Source organism: Cupressus sempervirens, chromosome 10 (assembly GCF_028749045.1).
Source record: "Cupressus sempervirens isolate cs-2001-9-10 chromosome 10, ASM2874904v1, whole genome shotgun sequence".
Classification (NCBI taxonomy): Eukaryota; Viridiplantae; Streptophyta; class Pinopsida; order Cupressales; family Cupressaceae; genus Cupressus; species Cupressus sempervirens.
In genome coordinates, this window is record NC_143127.1 from 444102055 (window position 1) to 444129479 (window position 27425).

At 36.1% G+C, this 27425-nt stretch overlaps 1 protein-coding gene across 3 annotated transcripts in view; it reads left to right on the forward strand.

Moving 5' to 3' along the window:
* Nucleotides 1-405: 405 nt before the first annotated feature.
* Nucleotides 406-27425, forward strand: part of LOC149534628 (glucose-1-phosphate adenylyltransferase large subunit 3, chloroplastic/amyloplastic-like) — a 362597-nt gene continuing 335577 nt past the window's right edge. For 2 of the 3 annotated variants that reach the window (XM_089803934.1, XM_089803935.1), the window contains exons 1-2: nt 406-433; nt 836-1074. In XM_089803934.1, coding sequence (XP_089660060.1) covers nt 844-1074 — 231 coding nt within the window. In that variant the 5' untranslated portion in view covers nt 406-433; nt 836-843. Of the gene's footprint in view, nt 434-835; nt 1075-27425 lie in introns of those variants that run through there. The other variant, XM_089803933.1, reaches the window with a different exon arrangement.

Consider the following 27425-nt stretch of genomic DNA (forward strand, 5'->3'; position numbering starts at 1 on the left):
TAACTAAAAGAAAATTAAGCTTTCCTACCTTTAAATTTTTAATAAATTAAATGAAATGAGGATAGGTAGCCACTCCTAAAAACAATACAGTGTATTTGAACCACAAATTCGAGAGAATATCCAGGTAGGCCCTATAGCTGCAGCCTCACTCAGCCACAAACACTCAATAACCAAATCAAATTTACAAATTCAGGTATTTTTATCAATATAATTTTAAAATATGAATAAGCGGCATAATTCGTTAAATTAAAACCCGTACGATAAGCCAGACAAACCCAAGGTTTGGGAGTCCTTATAGCCGTCCGTTACAGGCCATCCACGGCTCATATTCAGATAGCGTGACAGGGCTCAGCATGAGGCGGAAAATAGTTTTATATCTTCTCCATTATTTTCTCCCCTGCATTCATTCACCGATCTCCCTGCTACCGCACAGGTACTTTGGCGCCAGATTATCTTTCTGTTAAAGTTTATTTTCCTTTTCCCTCGTTTATGTTGAAGAACAAATTTTCGATAATGATGTCGAATCTAGAAACAAATTTGCAGTGGAGATTTGAATTTTCGCTATTTATGTGGAATTTTACTTTCTTTTGCTTATCTCAAAGATTAGAAAATTTCAGAAATGACATAATTTTAGTTGTGGAATTTCTTTAGCTTTTCTCAAAGTTTAGCAAAATTTCATGAACGGCTATTTAATTGTCGAATTTACTTTTCTCTGGTTTAGTTCGAAGAAAAGATTCTCAGAAATGGCTTATTTTAATTGTAAAAGATTCTCAGAAATGCCTATTCTATTGTCGAATTTTCATTTGCTAAGCTGTTAATGCTTTGTTTTGAGAAGATTTGGCAATGGCGGCCGGGCAGATGTGTATGAAAACGGGAGGAGTAGGGTTTACTGGTGATTACATGGCAAATGAGGTTCATGGAACCCCGGGTCTCATCTTTAAAAGCAGCTTCTTTGGGCAGCCTGTCACTTCCGTTTCTGCTGTGAGATCGGTAGGAGGCCGTAAGAAGCTCAGCAACATGGCTCGCAGGGTGCTTTCAATGTCTTTGACGACAGAAATCGCCAGGCAAAAATTAGTGAGTGGATTCGAACCTTGAACCTCCATTATTGCCTGCTTTGCATTCTATCGTGGAAATAGTAACAAATTTCAGCTCGTTCATCAGCAATGTGTTTTCCATAGTGGCTGTATAACGGGAAATGTTATAGATTTTTTTTTGGCTGAGGCTATTAAGTGATATCTTATTTGAATAGAAAAGATATTTATAGTGTTATACTAAAAATCTAAAAATAATGTCTTAACAATCATTCATGTCACTCGCACCAACATATCATTAAACACGATTTAGTGTATATTAATAGGTCTTATTACTTTTTGAGATTATTTTGAACATTTTTACGAAAAAACATAACATCACAGTTGACCATATGGACTTAGAATCTCCTTTTTCGATAGAGGTCTTGACAAATAATCTCATGCAAAAAAATTGAAAATAATTTGAAATTTATACATCATAAGACTTCAAGAAGTGCAAACTTAGAATGAGCACGTCTTTAACTCCTCTCCCCTAATAGAACAAAAGCCAGAGAAGCTTTAAACTCTAGTATGCTTTAGGTTGTAAATAACTTACATACACTTTGCTAAATGTAAGATCGTTTTAGTTTAATTAACATGTGATTTTTGAGATGGATGATGTTTAAGAATAATTGTGATTTATTTTATAGGTTCATTTCAGATATAAAGATGTTATAAAATATATTCTATACCTTTAAGAAGGGGGTAATAAAATGATACTATATCACAGAACACATTGTATATGAAGACATTCAAATATCAAAATAATTAGTATAAGAGGTTATTGATCATGATGTTTGAAGAAATAAATATTTAAAAAGAGTAGAACTTTAAATTAAAACTAAATAACTTTAAAAGTGGAAAACAACAAAAATTATCTAACTAAATCTTTAATTTTTCATCATTTCTTGTAATATCCTATATTTCTATTTTTTTGCCTTTGGAAATCTTATAACTATTTTGATCTAGTGAACAAAGAAAATTTAATTTTATACTATTTTTCAAGTAATTTAAATTATGTTGGGTTCCCTCTAGAGCTTTATAACCTTGTACTTCAATTCAAAGAGATTTTCATTGAGAGTATTTGAACTCTATGAAGGGCACCCCCTTGTTCATCCAAACTCACACAAAACAATAGGAAATAACATCTATCTATTATCTTCAATGAAATGACATTACAACATTATAGAAATAACTTGTTACAAGCACATGGGCTTTCACATTACAATAATTTGTGAGACATTTTTGCAAGTTGCACTTGTGGAGTTGTATTGTGAAACTCTCCTTCATCCTTGTGTATGTAACACCAATATATGCCTTATAATGTTCTAGAAAGTGCATCTTTTCTCGTTTGGCATCCAATAATTCACTAGTTCAATTTCTTGCCCAAGTGATCCATTTTTTCTCCCTTTTCTTTCTTAATTGAAGCTTGAGCTTTGATGAAACAATTTTCAAAAGCCATAAATTTTATCCCAAGGATTTGATTTGCTTGTATAATATATCATTGGAAATATCAAAAAGAGATCTACAATGGCACACACATTAAAGATGTATATGTTGAGATCTCAAACCTTATTAGAGCCTCTAAGGTCTCATCTCAACCAAACTATCCAACCAATTATCTAGTATGCTTCTCTTTGATTATGTAATTGCTCACAAAACTCTTTGGAATCGACAACTGGTTTCCTTTGAATAGTATTCCATCTTGGGTTATAATACCCAATTGCCTACTCCTATCTAAATTAATAGGTTGTATGCAAGTTCTCTAGGCCTTGCCAAACTCATGATCCTCTAAATACAAACTCTTGAATTTACAAAATCCAAAAACTTCAATTCTCATCTCTGTCAAAAAATTATGTCTCCTACTCAGGGCATCTACAACTTTGTTAGACTTTCCACTCACGTGCTTGAAAACAAAAGTTTAACTCTATTAAAACTCAACCCATTTTAAATGTCTTTGATTCAAATTCTGTTGACTATTGAAATGTTGCAAAATTTGATGATAAAAATTTAAAAAACTCTTTAGGTAAAAGATAATGTCTCCACTTCCTTAATGCCTTAACTATAGCGTAAGATTCATGATCATAAATATAATATTTTCTTTTGGCACTATTCAACTTCTCGCTAAAATAAACAATGACCTTACCTTCCTAACTCAAAATAGCACCAATGGAATTACCACTAGCATCACTATCTTCTTGAATTACCTTATTACAATTTGGAAGCACCAAAATAGGTTGCTCTATAAATTTTCCTTTAAAAAAATAAAAATCATAACTACTCTCATAGCCAACAAAGATGTAGGATATCTCCACAATTGCAATGGATCTACCATAACCATGTCATGGAGCCATGTTTGAAATGTGCATCAATGAAGAAGATGATAAAAGTCTCAATGTAGACCTCCTCCTTTGATGGCCAACAATAATGCTAGATCTTGAAGAAGAGATGCTCATAAAGGATCCCTGAAGATTTGAAGAAAATTTTCTTGCTTGAACTTCTTGCCTTGCTCACTTGATGCCTTGTGGATGTCTTGTAAATTTTTGATGTGAAAATGAAGCCTCCAAGCCTCCTTTTATACTAGTTTTTGGGCAGGGAAACAGTACAGGTTGACGGGAGAGAAAAAGTTAACTAATTAAGCCCTTGAGGTTGTTCGAGTTCTGGGCTTTGCAATCGTTGGGGTCAAGGTTGACCTAAGTTGACCTTGATCAATCCAGGTCGACCTAGGTTGACTCGGTTCCATAGAAGGGGATAGGGGAACCTCTAAAAGCTCAAGTGGAGGGCAAAAGATCCCAACAAGAAGGTGGATGGAAAAAAAGAAAAGAGAGCACTATGTACAAGTACATCCATGGTCTAGGAAGTCATTATGGAATGGGTACTAAAAGGTCTTGAAAGGAAAGTGTGTCCATTTTAAGATGGTACATTAGCCCCTACTTTGGTGGGAGTATGAGTTTCCTCAAACTCACGGTAAAGTAGATCAAAAGGAAAGAGATGAGCTTATCATGATCTAGGATACAAAGAAATCATCAAGCTAGAAATAATGCATAGATTTGAGGATAACCTAGAAATCATACCAAGCCATCAAAGCTAAGGTACTCTAAGCCATACTCATAATCTGTATTTTCCCCTAAGAGACTTGAGTCTTCATGATATTCAAAAATCACAATAAGAGAAATGCCACTGATAAGAAAGGAGAGAAAAGGGGGTGTGATCAACTTGCCCAATAAGGTTTGTGTTCCTTATTATGAATAACACAAAAGGGGATAGGACTGAATAGTCTAGTGGTTTTGTGAGTGTGATAGTCAATTCCATGAAAATAAAAAGGGGTAGATCATATGGTCTAATGGGTTTTTGTGCTCGATAATCAATCCTACAAAGAAAAGGAAAGGGGAGGATTGAATGGTCTAGCGGGTTTGTGTGTCTGATAGTCAATCCCACAAATTTTCATTTTGCGTTGAATTTACACTCCCATGATATAGTACTCCTATATCATGAGAATGGTTTTTGTATGTGCTAGGATAGGTCAAATGGTAAAGCAAGCTTGTGTGGCATGCTAGTCAACCAATCCAAGACATCTATAAAGAGATAGTTGCTGGCCTTAATAAGTTGTGTCATGTTAGTATACTCTACATGATGTGTTTGAAAAATAAAAACATATGAAAAAGATAAGTGGACCATGTATGCCTCCCCTTAAGATGGAAAAATAATTTTTTATTTTAACATCTTAAGGAAATGATGAAGAAGGATAAAACAATTTTAGCCTCAAGATGGCCTCCACATGCAATACCCAGTCTAAACCAAAGAGGTCACAACTCCTATGAGGTCATGGAAGGGTAGAATGCAATGGGACACCATGCAAGAAGTGTAAAAGGAAATCCTAGAAATCCTTGAAAAGGAGAATACACTATTATGAGGCTCCTAGACCTTAAGCAATCTATATATCATGAAAATTAAATTGTTAATAATATAAGATTGGATGTGACATGATTACAGAGATAACACACAACCAAGGGAAATAGTGGATCCATGAGAAAGTGAGAAAGAATGACATGATTCCCTTTCCCCCCAAGTATAGCAATAAGAGAAGAGAAAAGAAACAATCTAAAACCTATTATGCCACTCATAAACAAAACCATGTTTGACAATGAGCCCCTAGGAAGAGAGTCACCAATGTATCATGGCGTAGAGGAACATAATAGTGACTTAAATGTTATTTAAAGAAATTAGAAGTAAAAGAGAGCTCATTATAAGGAGATATGTGAATGATGTCATTATTAATGAGTTGTTGGATCTTTTAATAAAGCTTGACAATGATTAGTAGAGTAATCATGATAATGGTGATACATGCAAAATGGAAGATTCATGAGTTTTTCACCATGTTTCTTTCTACACTTACGCCTAGTAATCACCCAAGCATGAAGAAGTTTAGGTAAAATAATTTCTTGATTAATAGGAGAAGATATGTTAGAAGATGATGTGGAAAAAGAATGAGATTCAACACTGTGTTGCACACATCCTAAATTATGATTGACAAAGGTGTTAAAAGAATGCTTGTGCCCCCCATTGCATAAGGGCATATGATTTTCATCACTAGGTTTGATAGATTCAACATGAGTAGCAACAAAGTTATTAGAAAGAGGAGTTGTTTTAGGTTTCATGAATGAAAGATCATTAACTCTATACTTGCCAATAAAAGTGAGATTAAAATCTAAGGATCTCTAATCATCTCCAGAAAGAACACTTGTAGAAGGAGGCTTGTCATTAGATTATTGATTTTGTTTTCCCTCAACATTTAGACAACTATTCATATTAGTATCCACATGAAGAGTGTACATCATATTATTGTAGATAAACTTGATTTTTTTATGAAGACTTGAAGGAATAACATGTATAGCATGAAATCAAGGTTTACCCAAAAGAAGTTGTAATTCAGAGGTCCATGCATAACATGAATAGAAGTATTCAAAATAATTGGACCTACTTTGATAGGGAAAGTGATGGTGCCTAAATTTTTCTTATAAACATTATCAAAGCAACAAATAGGATTATTGTTAGGTGTGATATGTGAAACACCAATGTTAATTTCTTTGAGCATATCCATACTACAAATATTAAGCCTAGACCCATTATCAATAAGGGTTCTACGAATGAGGTTACCATTGATAAAGATAGCTATCATAAGAGCATCATAACTATTGAAGTTGATAAAATTTCAACCCCACAACTCCCAAGAATCACTGCATGCAAACACTTGTTACAAATGGAGGCTTGAATTCAGAGATCCATAGAAGATGAGACATTCTTGATGTGCAAAAAATACTTTCAAATTGTATTGAATTAATTGGTTATTACAAAGAGATCAATGCTTATAAAGGATATCAAAACCCTAAAAGGTAAAACCTAGGTTGCATGATAATTTTAATAAAACTAATTAATTATTATTATATGCCAAAAGTTTAGCTTAAGTAAACTAGAGATAATAACTTAATAATTAAATCAACATGATTTAATTAATAAGGAAATACTTTATTAATCTAACACCCCCCTTAAGAATAAACTTAGGGAGTAGCTAACAACCTAGAAACTATTACTAAAAGCAAAAAAAAGGGATCCTGATAACAAAGGCTTGATTAGGTATTCGATATGTGCTTACCTTCATCAATGACTTCTCTAGACGCACATTAGTGTATTTTTTGAAGTACAAGTTTGATGTCTTTGATTCATTTCAAATCTTTAAGACATTTATGGAAAAGCAATTTAGTCCTTCTGTTAGCGTATATGCACTGACAATGGCAAGGAAATTGTGAATCAAACTTTCAACATTATTTGCACTGAGCATGGTGTACATCATCAATTCACAATTCCCCATACCCCTTAGCAAAATGGGGTTGCAAAGAGAAAGAATAAGACATTACATGAGATGGCCAATTGTATGATACAATCTCAAGCTATGAGTTCTTCATTTTGGGTTGAGGCTATTAATGGTGCCAACTATATTTTGAATCAAATGCCTCGTAAGACATTGCGCCATTTGACTCATGAAGAGGCTTGGACTCATGTCAAGTTTGATGTTTCTACATTCCACATTTTTGGTAGTGAGGCTTGGGCATTTATTCCAGATACTCAGAGGAAAGTAAAGGAGAGAGATTCGATCACTCATCTTCGTTGGCTACTATGAGGATGTGAAGACGTACAGGTTGTTTGATATTGATTCCAAAGAGGTCTTGTTTCAGCAAGATGTCCAATTTGATGAACATTATCCTTAGATGGAGCCTCCATCACTAGCTTCTTTCTCACTACCTAGTACTTCCTCTTCTCTTCTACAAAATTGTGTATCCTTTGAGGAAGATCTTGATGTTGATCCCTCTTCACCACCTCCACCAGATGTTTAGTGAGTGCCCAAGTGTGCTCGTGATACTGTTGATGTAGTTGGACCTATGGCAAAAGATCCTTCAGATTCTCATCGCACTTGTGCTCAAACATCTGATACTAGACTATTGAGTCATGCCATTTTAGATGACCCATAGAGTTTTTCATAGGAGACATCACACTTAGAGTGGGATAGGGCTATGGATGAGGAGTACTCTTCTTTGATGAAAAACCACACTTGGAATTTTTGTCCTCTTTTGATAGGAAGAAAGTTGGTTTGTTGCCAATGGGTGTACTGTACCAAGTATGTTGTAGATGGTTCTATTGATAGGTACAAGGCATGTCTTGTTACGAAGGGATTTTCATAGGTTGAGGGCATTGATTACTTCAAGACCTTTTCTCCTATCAACAAGATGAATTCTATTCACTGTGCACTCTCTCTTGCAGCTTCTCAGGGATGGACAATATTTTAGATGGATGTGAAGAGTGTCTTTTTGCATGGACACCTACATGAGGAGATCTATATGGAGCAGCCTCATATTTTTGTGTAGGAATCTTCTATGGTATGCAGGCTTTAGAGGTCTTTATATGGTCTCAAACAAGCCCCTCGGACTTGGTATGAGAAGATGGATTCCTTCTTGCTTGCTTTACAATTCACCCGATGTCATTCTGATCCTATAGTGTACATTCATCTTCATGGGGATGACTTATTGATACTTGTGCCATATGTAGATGATCTCATCGTCATTTGTAGCTCATCCTCTATGATTTGGAGTGTTCAAAAAGCTTTGAGAGAGCAGTTTGAGATGATAGACCTGGACTTTTGTACTATTTTTTGGGCCTACAGGTTGTTTGGTCTTCAGATGGGATAGTCATACTCTAGCAGAAGTATGCTCTTGATATGCTTCTGAGGTTCAGAATGCTTGATTGCCTGCTCCCACATCTTTTTAGTTGGGTGTTGTTTTATCTACCACTTGCACTGTTCTTATAATGGATTCCACTTTATATAGATAACTTGTGGGTAGTTTGTTGTACCTGACACACACATCTCTTGATATATCCTTCGCAATTAGATTTGTATATAGATTCTCACATTTTCCACACGAGAGTTATTGAAAAGCTTCCAAATGTATCTTGAGGTACATACAAGGTACTACATGTTATGGCATTCACTACACATTAGAGGATCCTCACATTGTTGGTTATACAAACTCAGATTAGGGTGGTGATATTGATGATCGAAAGTCTACTTCTGGTTTTGTTTTTTGTCTTGGTTCTAGTCCTATCACATGGTCTTGCAAGAAGCAACATGATCACACATTATCATCTATAGAGGCAGAATACAAGGCAACTATGCTAGCTAGTTAGGATGTTTTATGACTTTGACAGTTGATGACAAAGTTTGGATTTCCTCCCGATAGTTCCACCTTTCTTTGGTGTGACAGTTAGAGTGCTATACACATTTCCCATAACCTAGTTGAGCATTAGAGGACCAAGCACATTAAGCTTCACATGCGCTTCATTAGGCATCGGATTCATGATGGCTCTCTTAACTTGGAGTACATTCCCATTGTTGAACAGGTTGCAGACATCTTCACTAAACCTATTACATCCCCACAATATCTTCAACTGCATTCTATGCTTTGGGTGAAGGAAGTTGTTCTTGGGGGGTCTTAGTGACAAGTCTTTCTTTCTTTTTGGTTTTTAGCTTCTTCTATCTCTTTTTGGAGTAGGGTTTTTCCCACATGATTTTCCCTATTTCTCCATTTTTTAGAGATTTGGTTATGTTGGGTACCTCATCAGTTTATGTTTTGAGGACCCATTTATGCTTTTAGCATTGTAGTTTCCTTTCTTTTTTTGCATTGTCGCTCATCTTAAGGGGGGTGTTAGAATAAATGATTAATTTCATTTCATTTATTAAATTACCTTTACTCTCTACTTAAGATTTCACTTTATGCACATGCATTTCCATTTAATAATTAAATATTAATTACTAAATTTCATTTACCTCTTAGGGTTTCCCTATTAGGGTTTTATGATGTTCTTTATTAGGATTTATCCATTGTATTCTCATTCATTCTTTCAATCTTTTGCATTTTTGCATTCTAGTGGATATCTTGGTTGTTTCAGGTCTGAAGATCAATTTCATTACTCCAGATGATTTGTCATGGGTTGTACTATCTCTTGTATCATCCTTATGTATCTTTTGATATTTGTTGACATCCTTTTGTAATATTTTTGCAAACACACTAAGATAAAGTGTTACTCTATTGGAATTTAAGATATTGCACATCTAAGTGTTTTTTTGTACTCACACTACATTATAAAGTGTCTTGGAGGGTTTCATGTTGGCCATATTAGCCATCTTCCTTTGTCAAGTGAGTGTTCCTTCCATGCCATTAGCCTCATGATGTGTCGATGACACATGCCATTATAGGTGTTTGTACTTCTTTGCACTCTCAATGTTCCTTGTTAGAGCTTGTAATCTTAGTCGCCACCTAACAAATTTTGGTCCCAAGTCATCCCTCTGAAGTTGAACTTGAAGTCGTAATTTACTTCAACTTCAGATTCAAAGTCTTGTTGATCTGCCATGTGATAAGTGCACTAGTTTTATTGAGTCGACCTTTGTAATCTTGAAGTCCAAGTTGATGTTGAAGCCGATCACTCAAAACTTCAACTTCAATTTCAGTGTTGATTTTGTCCGCTACCGATTTTTGTATGTAGATTAAAGATTGCCGAGCCATTCCAAGGTGGGTCCCAGCATAATATTTTCCCAAAGCACCTAAAGTCATATGCAAAGAAATTTAAAGCAGCACGTATTTAGTTTGAGCAATACTTAATGGAGTATTAATGGTGTCATTTCATGATTACTTGTTATGGGAAGATGCGTGCGGATTTGACAGGGTATTTAAAACAAGAACACCCGCGACACCTTTTCCGATGAATGTCACACGAATGAGCAATCATGATTTTTACTTGCTAAATCTGTCCTGCGATCCTTTGTCCATGTCATTCCTTAAATGCATGCAATTACCCTTTCCCACTCATCTCATTTTCTCCAAAAAAATCTCGGCGCTTCTGGGTAAGAAAGGCAAATTTCAGGCTGTGTCATTGTCAAACTGTAAGTGCATCTCCATTTCCCCTTTGCATTTTGGTTGTGCTTTGCTTCATTTTGAAAGTATTTAAAAACCTGGTCCTATAGATTTGCTGTCATAATAATCATGACACTTTTTCGGCCAAAAATGCCCAAATTGGAGAAGCCTCCATTACTCAGTTCCTTGCTTGAAATTCGTGATACGTTTTTGGTTAAAAAAAGTTTTTCTGAAGCCATTGAAAGAGCCAAAGCTTCCCTGTCAAGTCCCATTTACTAGAGGCTAGTTGATAGTGGTTTATTAGAAGCCGCCGCTTTTCCCGTTGCAATCCCATGCCTAGAGCTCATCCTCGAATGTGCAAACCACTATGACCCTGTTTCAAGATGCATTAAGAAAGCCTCAGGGGAAATAGTTGTCAAAATTAACAGGACCAGTGTCAATTCTGCCCTTAGGATTCCTCATAAAGAACCCTATGAGCCATGGACGTTCGAAGAAGCTGAACACTTGTATGCTGCAAACAAAAACAGCTACGACACCAAGATTGCTCATTCCTGGCTCTTGAAGCTTGCAGAAGGAGGTTCTAGGTTGCCTAAACCATTGACCATCGAGCACTTCATCAAGGAGATTGCAGATATTGTATTCTTGTTGAATAGGATTAAGGGAAATGAACATGCTTTCCATTGGGAGTCTTGGATGTACTTCTTCATACAGAAGATAGTTGAAGGTGTCAAATTCATCGATTGGTCAGACCTAATGGCAGAAAACCTACATAAGGGCTTGATAGATGTTACCAATTGCGGCCCATTTTTCTTGTCCTCTTACTTGATTTACACCCTAGCCGCATCCAAAGATTGGGATTATCTTCCACATATACCTTGGGTAGATGACATGCCTATCTACCAGTATTACAGAGATCTTCAAGAAGATATATCATGCAAAGAGTTCAAGAAAGGCAATGATGTTTTTCTAGGGAAACTAGTTTTTGAACTACAAGGTCGAGAAAATGATAGGATGTCAGAGGAGGCCATGCAGGTTGTGCAAATTTATGGTTGTTATTTCATCCAATTTCCCAGATTTACCTATATCAGAGTAGGTGGTTTTTTTGGTGAACCTTTGAAATTACCACGCTATTGCTCAGATTCTCTATGTTGTCAGAAATGTGTCGGCAGTTTGCTTCCCTTGTTGAGTCCTTTCAAATTTCCAAAAAATCCTCTTTAGTATTCTTCCCAATTGAAATTGGACATTATAGATGCCCCAGTTTGAAAGAAGCCATATTGTCAGCTAAATCTTTAACCCACTTGTGTCTTAAATCTTTCACCTCTCGGTTAGATTTTGACTACACCGGCTATATTAGAAACAATGTCAAAAATGCAGCTTCTCTCTTTCATTCCCTGCAACTAGAGGATATTTGGGCAAACTGTCATGATGAATTTGAAGTAAGGAAGAGACTATGGTCGTGCTTGACCATTAAACAAGTCACCATGTTCAATGTGGAATTAGACACCTATGGGCTGAAAGATGATGATTCTGAAGGTGTGCTTGATCAATTTTACATGGATAAGATTGAATGCATGCCTATCCCTGAAATCGATTGGGAGAAAAGGGAGGAAAATGATGGATATGCTCGTACCAAGGATGTAATAGTAAGAACTGCCAAATGGATAAAATCAAAAGCAGCGGCTACTCCAAACTTTTCTAAGAAGTCTACAAAAAGCAAGGGTAAAAGGACTGCTCATAAGCAAACTAATCGAAGTGTCCCTGATTTTGTTGCAGGTCCACTTGAAGTTGAACTTGAAGCCGTTCCAGAAACACTTCAACTTCAAGTTCAAGAAGAAACTCCAAAAGGAAGGAGAGTAACCCGCTCAAGCACAAAGAAGGCATTAGCCGTCAAAAGTAAAAGCACCATAACGGTGGATTTGGAGACAGCAAAAGACCTACCTATGGTGGATAATATACCTGAATCCCAGAATTCTCCAATGGATACAAGAAATCAAGAAAGTAATCTCCCCTTAGTTAAATGTTCCCCTACTGCTGCAAAGGATCAAACTACTCCTAAATGGCTTAAGAATTCAGTGGAGAAGAAGAGAAGTATGGTCCCAATGTCCATGCCTATTGATGACCTGGTTAGCAAATGCCTTGGTAAAGCGCCCAAAGTAAAAAAAGCAAGGACTGAAGCAAGAATCAATTTTGACAAAAGTTCAGGTCGATGGGCAACAGAGATAGCTACACCACCTGATGGGCGTTCTCGCGATTCTGTAGTGCCTCAAGATTTCCAAATAACAAAAGTCAATTTGGGAAAAGGAAATCGTGAGGTTGATATGAGATTCTTTGAAGTATCCAATAAGAAGATCGCGGAGAGAGTGTGGAAAGATGGGCAAGACAAACAAGAAATGAAGGAGACAATAAAGAACATGTCGTAGTATATTAACACTATCTTGCATCCTGAAGCAAAGCCGATCAGTGAGATGTCAGCTATTGTTGACATATCCTCTGCAACCAATTAGCAATCGCTGGAGAATCTACACAAGTGCAAAGCAGTAGCCAAAGTAGCAGGTGAATGGGTACAAGATGTTCTGCTTAATACTGTAAAACATATTGGACATTTAGATGATGCCTCAAAGGAGATATCAAATATTACTAAAAAGGTGGAGGCGAGTAATGATGGATATGAAAAAGAGAAGAATAACTGGGAAAAAGTGATAATATCGCTAGAAGATGTGCAAGAATTCAGGTTGCAAAAATTTCAAGTTGAATGTCCTGTAGCGGGTCTTGATGAAAAACCTCTGTATGTCATAAAAGATTGCATTGAATGGCGAAATGAAGCACTGGCACAAGGGGTATCTGAAATCAAAGAAGCATTGCAAGAACTTAAGGTTATACATCAGATTATTCAGAATGACCTTAAGTGGTTTGTAAAATAGTTCATGGAAAGAGAAGATGACTCCGTTGCCCAATCAGACAAAATAATCAAAGAAGTCCAAAAGAAATTTTAGGAATGGCGGGACAAGAGGACACCAGCCAAGCAGGATTTCTCCAACGTGGCTCACACCAAAGCTATGTTGATTATCAACTTGAAGCACTTGGAGATGCACAAGGAAAAGGTTGCTGAATTTAAGAAGATGAAGGAAATTTGGAAACAACGTCTCGCCTACATTGGTCTTCCACATCAATCTATTATTTCCGCCTTTTCAACTGCCTACGAAACTTGGAAGTTGGCAAGAGGAGCAGTTGGTGGCGATAGTGCAAACTGATCAAGAACTGTTTAGCTGCAGTTTCTTTACCGTTTGGTTTTCTTGCAATTTCAGTTATCAGTTATTCCAAAAGACAATTAACTCTTGGTGGGGTAATTTTGGCTTAAGTCTAGCCCCATGCCTATAAATGTAATAATTAGTATTGTTTTAAGGGGTTCGAATTTCTCCAGTAGATTGGTAGATAGAACTACTTTTGTTTACAGTTTTATTTCCAGTTTAGAAGTAACATTTCAAAACTTCAACAGATACTTGAAACTCTATAGTTTGATTTTGGGTTGAAAGCTTTGTAAGTGGGTACTATTGTCTACTTATTTTTGGTATTTCTATAGATACTATTTAAGCTTTTAGCTGCATATGTTATCGATTTTGAAACTGTGAACTCTAAATTTGGAAATTCTGTGGGAAATTAGTTCATGAAATTTGCTTGCTCGATAATTTAATTATTCAGCTATGTGGATCATTTTGATAATTAAAGTCGAGTGGTTCTTCTGCATTAAGGTTTGTTTCATATTGATGAGATAAAATAAGTTGTTTCAACATCTCCAGCAGATTACATTCTTAGAAAGTTATTCTGTTGAGTTTATTTAGTTAAAACTTTCAATGCAATAAAGGTAGCTGCACCTGTTTCATTTGAAGAAATTTTAAGCAGAGAATTCCTAAGTTCTTCAAGTAGGAATTCATTTGTTAGTTTACATTCTTTTCTCAGTTTTGATATATGAACATGCATGGGAAAAACTGGTCACTAACATTCCTGATTCTTCTTTTTGAAAGAGATATTGCATTTAGTGCCATTGTTCATGTCTTACCTCTATGTTGGTTCTATTGCTTTCTTGATTCAATGGAGTGAGCTATGTATTCAGTATCTAATCCTATGTACTAGTTGATTACACTGGCTCAGATACCATGAAGGATTTGATGAGAAAAAATCCACAGATCCAACATAACACCTACATGCAAGAACTTGTCACAAAGAAGAAAAAGAAAAGAGAAAGCAAGGGTTTCACTTTGAAAATATGCAAGAGTATATTATCAAATAGCTGGAAATGGTGGTATTGATAAACCAAGACCAACTCAAAAGCTTATTAAAAGCATATTGGTTTGGCTCTAGGTCCTATTTTAAACTATTCTATATGAAAAATCTCTATCATTGGGGCACAAAGACTTCTAGAAGTAGGGGAATTCTAACTATTTTTCATGAATTTGAGATGATAATACACGCTATAGTCAAAACTTGTTGTCTATGTATCACCACAATCACTTCTAGTCAAAGCTTTGGTTTCGATTGCTTCTTAACTCAATATGCTCTATTATTGAACACACAACAATAACATGAATAAAAGAAAATAGGCACAAATTATAGTCAAAGATTCCAATTTTCTCTATCACAATTGCTTTCCATTCAAAACTTCGAATCCAATTGCTTCTTTTATTGACTTTTCTCCCAAATTGGTACTACACAATCAAAGTTATGCTTGCACAAGTTTGGTAGAGTTCTCTAGCATACAACAAAAGATGTTTTTTACAATGAGAGGGCACTTCTTATATAGGAAAGAAATTTAGAGAAAAGGGAAGGAAAAAGCGAGAGCAACTCAACCACTTTGACTCGGTCTAACTAGGAAAGAAGAATTATTGAATTACATGTTTGAAGGACATGTAACCAGATTACGTGCAATTGTATTGCATGTGTTTGAGTTACATGTGATTGAATTACATGCAATCCATCTTCTACATCTACAAATATGGAAAACACTTGAAGAAAATGTTGAAACTGTTGATTCTGAATGAATCAATCGGGTAGACTATCAAAAAAAGCCTTGCACTTTGTGATGATTGCAAGATTCTTGTATTTTGCACCACTACATTCTCTTTGATGACTTTGTAGTTGTCATTTGAAAACTTGATGTGATCAAGATTTTTTTTCATTCGAGTTGTGGTGAATTCCCCTTTGTAGATTGACACGTTCTTGAGTCTTTAATACTTTGAAACCTTCTCAATGGTCTTCGGATGTAAACTCAAAACAATTTTCCATTAGCACCTTTAACTTTTTTTTTGAAGCAAAGTGCTTGGCGCATTCCCACATGAATTCAGGTTCTAGGCCAGCCACTGAGACAGTGGAGACCAAATGAATTACTTCTTTTTGAGGATCAAAGCATATCTTCTCGATGGGATGTCTTTGTTCTTCAAAGAATTTTTGACATATCTTGAAGAATGTGCCACAACATGAAGATGAAAACATCTTCCAAGGAGATTGGATGCATGAAAATTTTGGAATTTGAGTTACAATGACAAATCCATGAGGGATGAGTATCCAAAGTATGGATTAGATACTTATGAAACACATATGATGGCTGGAAATGAACTAGAAAACATATGTATTTGGGCAAAAAGGACCAAAATTAGACTCTCAAGGGTGGATTGCATGTGGGAAAATATGGACTTTTGTGGGTATGACCAAGAATACAAGTTGGGATGAATATGGATGTGTGCAAATGACAATATTGGTGTTAAAAAGTATGTTTTTTTTTACCAAAATCGAGTTCTCTAGAAGTAATTACATCTAAATTAATTTACATGTAATAGTTAGTTGATGTAAACATGTAATTAGGTTTGAAGGATGGAATTACATGTAAATGTGTATGGAGGATGGAACTACATGTAAGTGCATATGGATGCAATTGCAAAGATTGGAAAATGGACGTAATATGCTTTGACATGTGTTGGTGAAATATTAAAGATGCGATGCACTTGCATGAAAAGGTGGAATTTGAAAAGGTATAAAATGCTCTTGCATTCTTGTAAAATAATCTTCAACTTTCCTCCAAACAAGCAAGCAAACAACAAGCAAAACTATTCACAAAACGAAAAACATACCTTTGGTTTTTTATACAAACATGAAAAAATATCAAGTTGTTCTTAATTTCGAAATTGGAATTTGGGAGAATTCCAAGCATTTGAAAATGGAGCTTTTCATCTTATTTAAAAGAAAATTGCAAAATACATGGCATATCTTTGAACAAGTGTACAATGATAAGCCAAAATATGCAATAAAATAGTAAAGGTTTGAAAACTTCAACTTACATAGAGATCAAAGAGCCAAATGTGGAAGGTTGATAGGTTTGAATGATTGACTTTCCTCCAAATTCAAATTCCCAAACAACTCTTTGACCTTTTCAATACTTGCAAAGGATGGATTGAACAACCAATGCATGAGGAGTTTTTGTATGCAAATGCCAAAAATGTGATTCTTAAGACCTCCAAGTGTAAAATGTTCTTGAAAAACTCATGTATATGGGACATTTTTGGGTAAAAATGTGCCCTCTAGATGCATGAGTATGTGTTGTTTTTGCATAAAAAGTCAAAAACGTGGATTTCAAATGCATAAGTATGCATTAAAACTCAAAAATGTGCCCTCTAGATCCAAACACGTGGGCTGGAAATGCCATTTTCTAGGCATTTTTAGCAAAAATGTGCCCTAAAAACACATATCTACTAGTCTTTTTTTTACTTGTGAATGCACAAAAATCTTCCCTAAATGCTAAAAAATGGACCCAAATGCAAAAACATGGCTCCAAAATACAAAAATGTGTATAAAGCCCAAATTTTTTGGGCATTTTTAGCAAAAATGTGGCAAAAAAATGGAAGTGTTTTTTTACTTAGGAAAGCAAAATTGGATTCCTCAAATGCATTTGCATGTGTTGGAATGCAAAATATGGGTCTATGGATACATTTACATGCTTAAAATCTATTCATATGATGGATGGAAGTGCAAAGTGCACTCTCAAGGAGCCATTTCTAAAAATATGCTTGTGGAGGTTGAGAAGGCAAATTGCATTCTCCATGCCCAAACACATGTATTTGGCCAACAATGCAAATCACACTCTCCATTTGCTATTGCATATTTTAAAAACTTGCAATACGATAAAGAATGCAAATCGCACTCTCCATCCCCTATTACATATTTTAAAAATACGTATCATGTAATATGCATTGGGCATTTTTGGCCTTGGAAGGAAGACATGTGGACTTGGGATGCAATTACATGTTTAAAAAATGCTAAATCACACTCTCCCAAGGGCATTACATGTAGCATTATAACATGTAAAAGGTCATTTCCATGCAAATCACATCCTTGGAGGTCTATTACTTTTTTTAAAAACATATTTTAAGTGTTTAAAAGCACCTTTGTAGTGAAAATCACACTCTTGGAGGCCCTTTACATGTAAATGGGTTGAAAGTTGTACTTGCGCAACTTAAACAATCAATTAAGCACATGTTTAATTAACTTTTGAGGAAATGTCACTTAATTGGGTCAAAAATAATATTTACACAATATAACAAATATATCATTTGCAAATATTAATAAAAAACAATATTTAACTTAAATGTTTTGAAATAAAACATAAGTAACTAAAAAATAAATCAAACTCCATAGTTTAACACAATCACTTAAGTGAAAATTTTAAAAAGCAAGTCAACTTAGAAATATAATGTAAAGTGCTCTATAGTCACTTAAGTAATAAAGTAACTTAAAAACATAACATAAAGTGAATTTATACTATATTTTTCAAAAAGTGAATGTCAACATTAAAATATAACATGATATATAAAATCATGCAATTGCAAAATGAATGTCAACATTAGAATATAATAGGATATTTTAAATTATGCAATTGCATCTAAAGAGTCTACCTTTTGGGCACTTAAATAGTCATATCTTTTGATTGTCAAGCCTGATTAAGCCCTAAGATATACATAATTGAAGGGATAATTGAAAGCAAGGGATTGAACAAAAATGAAAAGACCAAAAGTAAACCAATACAAACTCCAAAATGCGAAAAAGGATGTTGTAGGCTTCAAAAATCAAACATATGCTTATTAAAAAGAAAAATGAAAAGGACTTGATGAAAACCTTCAGTAAAAGGATTCATTATACCAATTGGGGTTGATTGATTGATTAATGTTAGCCAATTAAATAATGAGCTAACTCAGAGAAATGCGAAACTAAGTTGAAAAATTGTGGTGACAAAGTGTAGGACAACACAATCTAATGTAAAGAAGGAAATAAGGGAGATCAAAGGATCCTAATTCCAAAATCCACAAGAAAGGGAATGAGGTTGGGTTCACCAAAAGAAGATAAACACCCAATGTAAACAATCTAACTCCAACAAGAAAGGAGCACGAGGTTGGCTTCACCAAAATGTTTAGTGAAGTCGATGCTAAATAAGAAAGAGGGTAAGAGGTCGGGTTCACTAAAATGTTTAGGGAAGCCGATGCCAAATTGCAAGAAAGAAAGATCTTACTTGAAGATAGAGGGTAAGAAGTCGGGTTCACCAAAAGATGTGTAAAAGGAAAGAGATAATCCCCAAATACAATTCCTTTTTATAACCCAAATGATCAACAAGACCCAAAAGAGGAAGGGTGCTAATTCTAAATTTGAATTGTAAAGGAGAATGCAATGTAAGGAAATGCACTCTTTAACCTGTGTGTTATAATTTGTATGCAAAATTGAACTAATTGATTGAATAATAGAAATCTAGATGCTAAGTGTATGCAATAAACCCAATTAAGATATAGATATGAGATAAAGATATGAAAGAAAATAAAGTATGAAAGAATCCCATTGAAATGTGTAGTAGAAGATGTATTTTAGCTCTAAAAAGCACAGATCTGGGTCTATTTTCAAATATCTAATTGTGCATTCCTAAATAAAATGATGAATCTGACAAAACACATAAACTATTTTTTTGGAAAGCAACAGGATCAAGGCCAATCTCATTGTAACTTGATTGGTCAAGTTTCCTCTATGTCACCATGTACTAAGGGTACTATAACAAAGTCAAACTAGCTTCTTCAGAATGCTCTTAGGGAGTTATTTCAAAATCGAGAATAGCAATTCCACTATCTTGCTCCTACATACAACAAAATGAGATTTTGGGGTTTTGGTGGGGGAGGGCTTGCTTTGGTCAAGCCTTAGATTGAGGAATCAACCTTGAAATTGAAAATATAAACATATGTAAAGGAAACAAGATAAATGTAAGTATTCACCTTTCTTGTAAAAATCTTTGTCAATAAGGATTTTGACTCGTTGTATGTCGTAGATGTTGAATTTGATATGAAGGATGTATGATATCTCCATAATTGCAATAGATCTACCATAACTACATCGTGGAGCTATGGATGTAAATGTGCATCAATGAAAAAGATAATAAAAGCTTCCATGTAGATCCCCTTCCTTGATGGCCAACAATCATGCTAGATCTTGAAGAAGAGATGCTTACAAAGGATCCTTGAAGATTGAAGACAATTTTCTTGCTTGAACTTCTTGCCTTGCTAACTTGATGCCTTGTGGATGTCTTATAAATGCTTGATGTGAAAATGAAGCCTTCAAGCTTCATTTTATACTAGTTTATAGGCGAGAAAAAAATATAGGCTTATTAGAGAGTGGGAGTTAACTAATTAAACACTTAGGCTTTGGGCCCCGCAATCCTTCGGGGCAACATCGACCTGGGTCGAGCTAGTCCTAGAGAAGGGGACAAGAGAACCTCATAAAGCTCAAGTGTAGGCTAGAAGATCTCATGAAGGAGGTGGGTGTAAATAGAGGAAATGAGAATTATGCACATGTCCATCCATGATCTTGGAAGTCATTATAGAAAAAGTGATAAAAGGTCTAAAAAGGCAAGTGCATCCATTTTAAGACAATAAACGAACCACATTAACTATGAAGATGAGGAGGGGAGGCAACATAGAATTTCAGGAGAAGAGGGGAGGCAACTCTTTACCATTCGGAGAAGATGGTAGGAAACAGAGAATGTCAGGAGAGCTTGCAAGACCTAAGTGAATTTACGAGGAAGTTGGGCTTCATGGATGTGGAGCTGAGGGGTAACCCATACACCTGGACTAATAATAGAAAAGGTGAGGATCTCATTCAGGTTAGGCTGGATAGATTATTACTGTTAGGGAATTGGAAGAGCATGGGTAACTCCTACTTGGAGAATCTCAACAGAACGGTGCCTGACCACTCACCCATTTTGTTCCATTGGGAGGATGGCTTTAAGGGGGGAAAGAAACCTTTCAAATATTAAATAATGTGGGAGTCACATCCGGAATTCAAAGACAAGATTCAGGAGTGGTGGAATATAAGAATAGAAGGTACTGCAATGTACAAACTTACCCATAAACTTGATAATATTCAAAGAAATGTCAAAGCATGGGCTAAAAGTTCATTTGGGGACCTTTTTAAAAGTAAAGGAGAAGTAGAGGAAAAGCTAAAAAAACTCCACAGAGTTATTGTAGAAGGGAATAACTCAGAGAAGAATATTTAGGAAGAGGAGAAACTTAGAAGGAGGTGGAAAGAGATCCTCCAAAAGGAGGAAATTTTCTGGAAACAAAGATCTAGAATTCAATGGCTGAAGGAAGGGGACAAAAATACCACTTTCTTTCACAGATCTACTTCTAACCACAAAAGAAGAAACATTGTCTCAAAACTAAATGAAGAAGGGGGAAGGGTGTTGAAAGAGCAGGAGGAAATGGGGAAACTTGTGGTAGACCACTTTAGTAAGGCCCTTAAGAAAGATAACTTCACTGGGAACCAGGTGATCAAGAGAAGTCTGATTAATTCAATCCCAAAGAGTATAAGAGAAGAGGAAAATGATTTGATCCTTGGTAAGATCACGAAAGAAGAAGTGAAAAAGGTAGTGTTCTCAATGAAAGCTTTCAAGGCCCCGGGCCCCGATGGTTTCCCACCTGCTTTCTTTCAGCATTTCTGGGAGGTGATCAAATTAGAGGTAATTTGGGTGACTAGGGATTTTTTCAAAATAGGTAAACTACTATGGAGCATAAATAAGACCTTTATTGCCCTTGTTCCAAAAAATTCCAATCCTCTGAATTTGAATGATTTGAGACCTATAAGTCTATGCAATGCTATCTACAAGGTCTTTGCCAAGGTTTTAGTGAATAGATTAAAGCCTCTCTTGGAAAAAATTATTGGTAGTCCTCGGAAGGGGTTTGTGCCAGGAAGGCAGATCCTTGATGCGACTATTACAACCCATGAGGTTATCCATTCAATGGAAAAGAACAGGCAACTAGGAATGGCATTCAAGTTGGACATTTCCAAAGTTTATGATAAGGTCAATTGGGACTTCCTTCAGGATGTATTAGAAAGAATTGAATTTAACAATAGGATTATAAACTTGATCATGTTGATGGTGAGCTCAGTGCAGTACTCTGTCCTATTAAATGGGTCCCCATGGGGTAACATAATAGCAGGAAAAGGCTTAAGACAGGGCGACTTGCTCTCACCTTACCTGTTTATCATGGTAGCAGAAGTCTTGGGAAGGTCATTTTGTAAATTAGCGGATTCGGGCTGCATCAAAGGTGTTAAACCAGCTACTAATGCTAAAGTTGAGGTTATAAAACAATTTGTGGATGATACCTTCCTATTTGGGAAATTTTCAATCATGGAGGCTGAAGCCTGGAAAATGATTTTACATAATTATGAAGAAAGCTCAGGGCAATGGGTGAACTACCATAAAAGCAAGATTTATTTCTTTAACACTGATTCTTCACTTCAAAGAAGGATTAGGAAAATCTTGGATTGCCAATCCGCTTGTCTCCTAGACACTTATTTAGGCCTCCCCCTCACTACCAAGGAGGTTTCTAATGAATTTTGGAATACAATAGTGGAGAGAATTCAAAAGAAGCTTGCAAGGTGGAAAGGGAAGATATTAAGCAATGCCAGAAAACTACAACTGATTGTTGCTGCTCTTTAGGGAATCCCTATTTATTTCTTATCCATATTTAAGATTAATCTAAATATGGCTGAGAAAATTGAGAGAATTCAAAGGAATTTCCTGTGGTCAGGGACTGAAGAGAAAAATAAATTGAATCTGGTCAACTAGGAGGAGGTGTGTAAACCAAAAGCTAAGGGGGGGCTTGGGGTTAGAAGAATGAAAGACCTTAATAAAGCTCTTCTCACAAAAATTGGATGGAGACTGGCAGAAGGAAACATGGGATGGGGAAATATTATGAAAGCTAAATATTTGTCTAATACCTCCTTTCGGTGGAACCTATATAATAATGACCTCCCGGGAGGTTCAAAGATCTAGTAGAACATTGTTAGAAATAGAGGGCTACTAAGAGAAGGATTGAGGTGGATTGTGAGCAATGGCTTCAATATAAGGTTTTGGGAAGACAAGTGGACGGATGGGAAACCGTTGGCCTTAAGTAAATATAGTGGTTTAATGGAACTCCTTAAGGAGGACATAGGGGTTAAAGTGGGAGACTACATTGATTAGGGGAGGAGATGGAAGAAGTTGTATAAGGAGGACTATCCGCGTGAGATAGTTATTCTCATTGAGGAACTAGAAGAACTAATAAAGGAACAAAGACTCCCATTATTGCCACAGAAGGATATCATGGCTTGGGATTTAACTCCGAATGGGAACTTGATTTTCAAATCTGCTTATACCTTAATGTTCAATAAGGAACTATGCCCAACTACGTGAAGCAAGGTATGGATCAGTAACCTTATACCTAAGATTAATTTCTTTTGGTGGACGGTTCAACATGGAATTTTTTTAACAATTGATAATTTGAAAAAAAGGGGATTCTACATAACAAACCGTTGCTACCTTTGTGAACAAAAGGAAGAAAGTATTTACCACCTTTTCATTGAATGTCAGTTTGCGGTTGACATCTAGACTAAGGTTTGGGAAAGATTGGGGGTGGCTTGGGTCATGAAAGATAACTTGGGACAGTTTGTGTACAATTGGGATTGCCCATTCCATCATCCATGACTAATCCTTTTATGGAAGATTATCCCACCATATGTATGCTGGCACATATGGAAAGAAAGGAATAATAGGATATTCAGCGAGGAAAAAAGGACGGTTGAAGTGGTTTTTGGAGTGATGAACAAACTGTTGAAGGAAAATCTAAGGGTAGCTAAATACAAGATGCCAAAGGAGGAACCCAGAAGACTTGAAGGCATTGTGGCTGAGAATTGGGGTTGTCAAGAGGATTTCTTCCTTTTTGATAACTTCACTACGATGAGGAGACAACAGACAATATGGAGACCACCCACTATCACACAGTATAAACTAAATTTTAACAGAGTTGTGAAAGGAGGACAGGGAGCGGCTAGAGGTGTGCTGAGAGACAAGAATGGTGATGTGCTATTGGTTTATGCAGGCCAGGTGGGGATTGGTAGCAATAATGTGGCAGAAGCTACGACATTATTATGGGGTCTTCAACTCTCTAGGGAAAGAAACATTTTAGAGTTAACTATAGAAGGGGACTCCAAACTAGTGATCGATCGGGTAAAGGGGGAGGCAAAGTTGGGATGGAAGATTAGAAATATCATCTTAGATATTAAAAATATATTGGAGGAAATGAGAATGGTCCACCTGCAACATATCTACCGGGAGGGTAATCAAGTGGCAGACATTGCGGCTGCCATGGGGTTTAACGTTAGGGCAATCACGTGCTAGGAAAATTTAGTTGATATCAATGAAAATCTAAGGATGTTGATATCCAAGGAAAAAGGCAGCAAAATTCAAAATGGTGATCACTAAATTTAAAAGTAAGGCCAAATTTGGCAAGATGGAGAACTTTGTCGCTAAATTAAACTTTAGCATTTTGGAAATAAGAGATAGATGTGGTCGTACAAATGAAAAGTGGAGTAATTACGAATTAAGGAAATTGTCTTTTCGTAATTATGGAAACTCGTTGCAAGCTTCGAATCGCTCTCCAAAAGGAAGTACGATAGATATTATGGATTGGGATGTCAGAAATCGATGGGAGAGAAAATTAGGTTTTTTAATACCCACGAATCTCATAATAAGATGTTATGGGATTCTGGAGCACATCATACACGAGTCTGTAATTTTAATCCCTATTTCCTCAAAGGATTTAAGCAAGAGAGTAGCCACAGAGAATTTGAAAGTGATAAAGTTCTGATGTGTATTTATGAGGAAGAGAGGCCAGATAGTGAAGGATATGAAATGGGAGGTGATCTAAATCAGTTGGAACCAACGAGAGTTGAGAACTTCAAGGACAGGATGGCGACTTGGTATCTTCTGAAAGAAGGGGGTTTTTCGCCCTACATGATGTCCATGGCTAGGTACGATGGAAATTTTGCGTTACAATTTGTGAATAATTGGAGCGATAGGAAGGTTACAATCAACGGCATTGCTTTTCAAGTCATGGAGGAGGTAATTGCCATGGCAACATGACTCATAGTGAAGAGCAAAAAATGGAAGAAAGTCACTAAAGTCTCAGATGAGGCTAGCATGAATAACTTCCTTGCGGAGAATGAGGATCCGATTCGTTACAGAGGAGGGTTTAAAAGGGATAAGTTACCTCAGCCCTGTGATGATGTGTGTCTGGTCCTGATGAAGTATCTCACTCTAGAAGGCAGGTTTGGAGTGTGCTATTATTATCATTTTCCTTTGTTGAATCACTTTAGAAATAGGGATTTCATTTCCATTCCATTTTTCCTTCTGCATTTGCTTGAGGATATGATTAATGATATAAGGGAAAAAAAGAGTAAAGGCTTAAACTTCACAATTATTCATCAGGGGTTAATTTTCTGTCTGTATTAGTTCCACTTAGCTTTGTGTCCCCCCAAAGAGGTTGTAGTGGAAAACCCCCGCCATAGTCTGAGTTCCCCCCCGAGCTCCAATACGGGGATGAAAATCTATACTCCTAGGCCATCTCCTAGCAAGGATACTAAGAAAAAGAAAAAACTTGACATAGCCCTAGAACAAAAGGGAAACAAGAAAATTAAAGTTGATAAGGTGGTTGAGGTTGTTGGAGAGGATTCTGGTGAGGATATTGGGAGAAAAGCAAGAAGAAGGTCTGGTAGGTTATCTCGGTCCTAGGCTAGGGTTAAGCAGAAGTCCATCAGATACCTTGTTGAGGAAGTTGAAGAAGATAGCTCAAGTAATAATAGTGACAAAAGGGAGGAGGAAAATATTTCCAACTCCAAAAAGGATGAAGATAATGAGGAGGGGGAAAAAAGTTTCAATTCTGGGAACATTTTGATGGATGATACTCAAACTGAAGTGTCAGACGGCAAAGAAAGGAATATTGAGACAACCCATGTTTCAGCCAGCTTCTCACTTAAACCTATTACTTTTTGTGATGAGATGAGCAAAAAGGATAATTCCCCAATTACCATTTCTTCCCCTGTTAAGAAAAATTCGAAGATCTCCTCTAACCCACGGGTGCTGTAGGATTAACCATAGGGACAGAAAATGAAGGAGGTTACTGCAAAGAAGGTCGGGGAGCATAAAGAGGAGACTGAGGCAGTAGAGGAACATTACATGAACTTGGAGGAAAGGTCCAAAGCTTTGGAGGAGGGGTTTTTCACCTTCTCCAAGTTTGGACTTAAAGTTACTCATGCGGCTACCACTACACTCCAATTGTTGGCACAGGAGAAGGAGGAAGCTGGTTTGGACATGGAGGACAACAAATTACTCTTCAAGTTTCTTGCCAATGACTGGGCCAAGATTCTACTTCATGCAAGGGGAACAGGGAAAAAGGAAATATAAGTCTTTTTTAGTTCTGTTCAGTTATGGGGATCTAAGGATCCAAAGACTTTATATACTTTTATGGTAGTTATGGTTTTGCTGGTTATTAGATGTATTTAAGTTTTTATTAGGCCTGGGTGCCTTTTTGGACTTGTGGTTAGTAGCTAGGTTGTTTCCTCTCTGGTTCTAGTTTTCTAGTTTTTGGTTTAAGTCTCGGCCTGTTGGTACTCCTGTTCTATTTGTCTGTTTTTGTTACTGGCTGGTAATGTGCTGGTTACCAGCCTTTTGACTATTAAGGGCTGACCCCCTTGTTTTTGGTCGCTTTTAATATCAAAAACTATGAAGATGAGGACCTAAAATCATAAAAATACAACATATCTAGAACATAAACATTATACCCAAAATTATAGGCTGTCATCACCAAATGCGAAGAAAAAAAACATTCTTCCATACAAACTTCAAATACTCTTAAATGCATATTCCAACACTATAGCATTCTAGAAACCTCAAATTCTCACTTAGGACAAATACTAGAGCATAAGAAAATCTTGACACGTATCTCCAACAATCTCCTCACATTTGCTTGACATCAATGACAAAAACTATGCATATCAAAAGTAATCTCTCATGTTGTCATTGATGAAAACACCATCAATATGATCATCATAATGTGTGAAAACTCCCCATTTGACAAACAATTATCTAATAGGTTTATCTCTCTTTAATGCATTCCTCCACCCCTTTGATATCAAAGACAAAGAACACAAATATCTAAATGAATTATAATTTGGTGCAGGAGCAGCCATAGGTCAGAGAAGGCCTATGATTTCTTTTGTGCTTAGGGTGATAAAAAAAAACATGTAATAAGTGTTGAAGTTGAGGAAAGCTCGACCCATAGCTCTCAAGAATCATTTGCATGCAAATAGTTGTCGTAGAAGAGAGAAGCAAAGTTATGGAGGCTTGAATTCACATATGTAGGAAAGAGGAAACATTGCAATTGAATCAACTTACATTACAAAGAGAGACCAATCCTTATAAAGGAGATCAAAACCCTAAAAGGTAACTAACCTAGGTTGCATTATTAATTATTATGTGTATAAAGTTTAAATTCAG